At 42.2% G+C, this 5,999-nt stretch overlaps 1 protein-coding gene across 1 annotated transcript in view; it reads right to left on the bottom strand.

Moving 5' to 3' along the window:
• Positions 1 to 352: 352 nt before the first annotated feature.
• Positions 353 to 5,999, bottom strand: part of LOC112066205 (beta-defensin 115) — a 7,522-nt gene continuing 1,875 nt past the window's right edge. The window contains exon 2 of the mRNA XM_024128608.1: positions 353 to 549. Coding sequence (XP_023984376.1) covers positions 353 to 549 — 197 coding nt within the window. The remainder of the gene's footprint in view (positions 550 to 5,999) is intronic.

Here is a 5,999-nt window from a genome sequence, read left to right as displayed (position 1 = left end):
ATGAGACATTAGATAAGAATGTGTGACCACGGTGGAATTTGCTTTAGCCTGGAAAACTTCCACATTCAGAGCCTACAGCATCTAGTCAGAGGCTTAGGAATTCAGTATTCAGATTCTATAAAACTGGTTTACCATGAGAACTGATATCCCAGTAATACCCTGGGACAACCTAGGGATGTTAAGGTATAGAGGACTGGAGAGACAAGAAAGAATGATAGCTGGAATGAATATATATTTTTTAATGGATCATGTAAGGACCCAGTATCCTTAGATACTAAAGATCTAAGGACCATGCAGGTGACCTGGATAGCCACCTTACTGACTCATTACAATAACTGCAAAAATTCTCTTGTCAGAAGTCTTGATACTTAGCTGTACTTGCCATAGCCCTATAGGTCATCTCTTCTTTCTTGGCAAGTTCTGATAGTTTATGCTTTGCAGGGATGCAGCAAAGCTTTCTTAACCCACATTTTTCTTTCTTCTTCTCATTTTCTTTGTAATGTTTCCTGCATCTGCCAGTTCCATAACCACACTTTCTGGCCCATCCATCTATCAAAATAAACAAATACATGAAAAAGTAAAGACAATTACACTAAAGACATTGGTAATTGTAGTAATAATGGTTAGAACAAACTACTGAAGTGTAATGGCATTCTTGGGAATATCAAATAAAGCTGTGCATGTAGAATGCTTACTGCTGGTCTTGATATGTATTAGATATGAGTAGTTATTGCCCTTCCTCCAACCAGACCTAATTGGACTTTACTTTTATGCTTAGGATATTTCCATCTCCGTCATTTTTCAGTCTCACCAACACGGGTTCCTCCTTGTTCCCAAATCTAGATGCTTGCCAGGGAATGAGACTATGCCTTCAATTACCTGTTTTTTCCCTCTGCATTCATTATTCACTCAACAGTGATTTTTTGAGCACCTACCATGTGCCAGGCACTGTTCTAGGTGCATGCCCCAGATGATGTCTGGAGCAGTACTTTGAACACTGAATGATCAATTTGTACTGCTGATCAGCAGGCAGATGTTCTAAGCTCTACATAGGTCAACAGAACACAGAGTATAGACCCAGCTTCCTCAGCACATTAAGTTCAGTTGAGAGACCATAATATCTTGGTTTAAATTATGATTACCTTTACTTGTTTTTTCCTCCAAACTCCCCTCCTGGGAGATAACTCCCAATTTTTTCTTTCTCACTAGGATATCTGGACTGGAAAAAAATCAGAGTCATGATGACTGCATTCTCTCATCTATTCCAATCGCCCTCACCGTAGTTTAAGGCAGGCTGAAGCCAATTTAGGGTTAGCCCATGATTATCTTCTTTTGCTTCTAGAACAACTGAGTGATTAACAAATACTTTCAGTTTGAAAAGCTGATCCAAGAGAGGATGCAACTTCCAACAGCAATGACCAAAGGGAAATCATAGAATTAGAAATCATAAATTTTAGAACCCCTGTGAAGCCCCTAGTGGAAAACATTTTTGTTAGAAAGTTATTCACCACTTGGCCATGAAGTCTGTTGTATTGTTACAGTGCTTTGGCCACGTTCAATCTGGAATCCAGAATCTTCTGTCGTAGCCCAAGCTCCACACCTTGAGCCTGTTTTACAAACCTGTAGATAACCAACATCAACCTACAAAATTTTCACTATACATACTAAGACAAGAGCAAGATGCCTCCTCTGATTGATTTAAAGGAGGATTCAAAGACAAACAACAACGGAGAGGCAAAGTAATGGGACTGGTTACTGCAAGTTGTGGTACAGAAGTGGTATCAATTGGAAGTGATAGATGCCTGGGATGAGACCATGTTGACATTTGGGACAGGATATTAAGGACACTAGGAATTTGGGGGTTGCTTCTGCATATGGAAGGGGATTCATTCAAGAAACACTGGAGATATTCAAGATGGCAGGGTAGTAGGTGGACGTGGAGTTCATCTCTCTCCACAGATACATCAGGAATACAGCTATAGATGCAACAATTCTCACAGAACACCAGCTGAAAACTAGCAGAAGACCTTGGACACCAGAAAGGACTATAAAGATCCCTTCATAACTAGTATCAAGAGATCAACTTTCAAGTACTCAGATTCTTTATTTTGCCTGATAAACCTGCTGTAGAAGATCATTTTTGAAGGACCTTCAAATGGCAGAGGAGTAAGACGTGGAGATCACCTTCCTTCCCACAAATACATCAAAAATACATCTCCATGTGGGACACCTCCTACAGAACACCTACTGAACGCTGGCAGAAGACCTCAGACTTCCCAAAAGGTAAGAAACTCCCCACGTACCTGGGCAGGGCAAAAGAAAAACGAAAAAACAGAGACAAAAGAATAGGGATGAGACCTACACCTCTGGGAGGGAGCTGTGAAGGAGGAAAAGTTTCCACACACTAGGAAGCCCCTTCACTGGTGGAAACAGGGGTCAGCAGGGAGGGGAAGCTTCGGAGCCACGGAGGAGAGTGCAGCAACAGGGGTGCAGAGGGCAAAGCGGAGAGATGCAAGCATGCATGAGATGCATGCACAGAGGATCAGTGCCGACCAGCATCACCAGACTGAGAGGCTTGTTTTCTCACCTGACAGGGCGGGTGGGGTCTGGGAGCTGAGGATCGGACTTCAGAGTTCAGATCTCAGGGAGAGGACTTCGTGAACACAGCCTGAAGGGGGCTAGTGCACCAAAGCTAACTGGGAGGGAGTCCGGGAAAAAGTCTGGAACTGCCTAAGAGTCAAGAGACCATTGTTTTGGGGTGGGCGAGGAGAGGGGATTCAGAACACCACCTAAACAAGCTTCAGAACACCAGCTAAATGAGCTTCAAAGATGGACGGGGGCCGTGGCTATCAGCGTGGACACCAGACACTGGCATGAAATGCTAAGGTTGCTGCTTCAGCCACCAAAAAGCCTGTGTGCAAGCACAGATCACTATCCATAATCCTCCCAGGAGCCTGTGCAGCCCACCACTGCCAGGGTCCCATGATCAAGAGACAACTTCCCCAGGAGAACACACGGCACGCTTCAGGCTGTTGCAACATCACATCAGCCTCTGCCACAGCAGGCTCTCTCCATGTTCCGTACCCCTCCTTCCCCCCAGCCTGAGTGAGCCAGAACCCCCTACTCAGCCGCTCTTTTAACCCCCTCCTGTCTGGGCAAAAACAGACGCCAGAGGGTGACCTAGATGCAGAGGCAGGGCCAAATCCAAAGCTGAACCCAGGAGCTGCATGAACAAAGAAAAGAAAGGGAAGTTTCTCCATGCAGGCTCAGGAGCAGCGGATTAAATCTCCACAATCAACTTGCTGTACCCTGCATCTGTGGAATACCTGTATAGACAACTAATAATCCCAAAATTGAGGCGGTGGACTTTGGGAGCAACTGTAGACTTGGGGTTTGCTGTATACGACTGACCAGTTTCTGATTTTTATGTTTATCTTAGTATAGTTTTTAGCACTTGTTATCATTGGTGGATTTGTTTATTGGTTTGGTTGCTCTCTTTTTTTAAATTACTTTTTAAATTTTTTTATTTTAATAATTTAAATTTTTTTTCACTTTAATAACTTTATTTTACTGTATTTTCTTTCTTTCTTTCTCTTCTCACTTTTCTTCTGAGCCATGTGGCTGACGGGGTCTTAGTGCTCCAGCTGGGTGTCAGGCCTGAGCTTCTGAGGTGGGAGAGCCGAGTTCAGGACATTGGTCCACCAGAGACCACCCTTCCCATGTAATATCAGTTGGTGAAAGCTCTCCCAGAGATCTCTGTCTCAACGCTAAGACCCAGCTTCACTAAACATCCGTCAAGCTCCAGTGCTGGACACCACATGCCAAACAACTAGCAAGACAGGAATAAAACCCCACCCGTTAGCAAAGGGGCTGCCTAAAATCATAATAAGTTCACAGACACCCCAAAACACACCACCAGATGTGGTCCTGCCCACTAGAAAGACAAGATCCAGCCTCATCCATCAGAACACAGGCACCAGGCCTCTCCACCAGGAAACCTACAAAACCCACTGAACCAACCTTACCAACTGGGGGCAGACACCAAAAACAATGGGAACTACAAACTTGCAGATGGCAAAAAGGAGATCCAAAAACACAGTAAGTGAAGCAAAATGAGGAAACAGAGAAATACACAGCAGATGAAGGAGCAAAGTAAAAACCCACCAGACCAAACAAATGAAGAGGAAATAGGGAAGTTTGTAGCAATACAATCCTACATCAAGAAACAAGAAAAATCTCAAATAAACAACTTAATCTTAGACCTAAAGCAATTAGAGAAAGAGAAAAAACAACAACAACAAAGTTAGCAGAGGAAAAGAAATCATAAAGATCAGATAAGAAATAAATGAAAAAGAAATGACGAAAACAACAGCAAAGATCAATAAATCTAAAAGCTGGTTCTTTGAGAAGATAAACAAAATTGAAAAAAACATTAGCCAGACTCATCAAGAAAAAAAGGGGAGAGGACTCAAATCAATAGAATTAGAAATGAAAAATGAGAAGTAACAACTGACACTGCAGGAATACAAAGGTCCATGAGAGATTACTACAAGCAACTATATGCCAACAAAATGGACAACCTGGAAGAAATGGACAAATTCTTACAAAAGCACAACCTTGCGAGACTGAATCAGGAAGATATACATGATATAAAAAAGGATCATGAGAGATTACTACAAGCAACTATATGCCAACAAAATGGACAACCTGGAAGAAATGGACAAATTCTTACAAAAGCACAACCTTGCGAGACTGAATCAGGAAGATATACATGATATAAACTGACAAATCACTAGCACTGAAATTGAAACTGTGATTAAAAATCTTCCAACAGGGCTTCCCTGGTGGTGCAGTGGTTGAGAGTCCGCCTGCCGATGCAGGGGACACGGGTTCTTTCCCCTGTCTGGGAAGGTCTCACAATGCTGCCGAGCGCCTGGGCCCATGAGCCATGGCCGCTGAGCCTGCGCGTCCGGAGCCTGTGCTCCGCAACGGGAGAGGCCACAACAGTGAGAGGCCCGAGTACTGCAAAAAACAAACAAACAAAAATCTTCCAACAAACAAAAGCCCAGGACCAGAAGGCTTCACAGGAGAATTCTATCAAATACTTAGAGAAGAGCTAACACCTATCTTTCTCAAACTCATCCAAAATATAGCAGACGGAGGAACACTCCCAAACTCATTCTATGAGGCCACCATCACCCTGATACCAAAACAGGACAAACATGTCACAAAAAGAAAACTACAGGCCAATATCTCTGATGAACATAGATGCAAAACTCCTCAACAAAATACTAGCAAACAGAATCCAACGGCAAATTAAAAGGATCATACACCATGATCAAGTGGGGTTTATCCCAGGGATGCAAGGATTCTTCAATATACGCAAATCAATCAATGAGATACACCATATTAACAAATTGAAGGAGAAAAACCATATGATCATCTCAATAGAAGTAGAAAAAACTTTCAACAAAATTCCACACCGATTTATGATAAAAAAAACCTCCAGAAAGTAGGCATAGAGGGAACTTACCTTAACATAATAAAGGCCATATATGACAAATCCACAGCCAACATCGTTCTCAATGGTGAAAAACTGAAACCATTTCCTCTAAGATCAGGAACAAGACAAGGTTGTCCACTCGCACCACTATTATTCAACATAGTTTTAGAAGTTTTAGCCTCAGCAATCAGAGAAGAAAAAGAAATAAAAGGAATCCAAATCAGAAAATAAGAAGTAAAGGGGTCACTGTTTGCAGGTGACATGATGCTATACATAGAGAATCCTAAAGATGCTACCAGAAAACTACTAGAGCTAATCAATGAATTTGGTAAAGTAGCAGGATACAAAATTAATGCACAGAAATCTCTTGCATTCCTATACACTAATGATGAAAAATCTGAAAGAGAAATTAAGGAAACACTCCCATTTACCATTGCAACAAAAAGAATAAAATACCTAGGAATAAACCTACCTAGGGAGACAAAAGACCTGTATG

The sequence above is a fragment of the Physeter macrocephalus genome, chromosome 14, assembly GCF_002837175.3.
Source record: "Physeter macrocephalus isolate SW-GA chromosome 14, ASM283717v5, whole genome shotgun sequence".
NCBI lineage: Eukaryota > Metazoa > Chordata > Mammalia > Artiodactyla > Physeteridae > Physeter > Physeter macrocephalus.
Note: the sequence above shows the minus strand (reverse complement) of the source record. Positions and strands in the feature narration are given on the sequence as shown.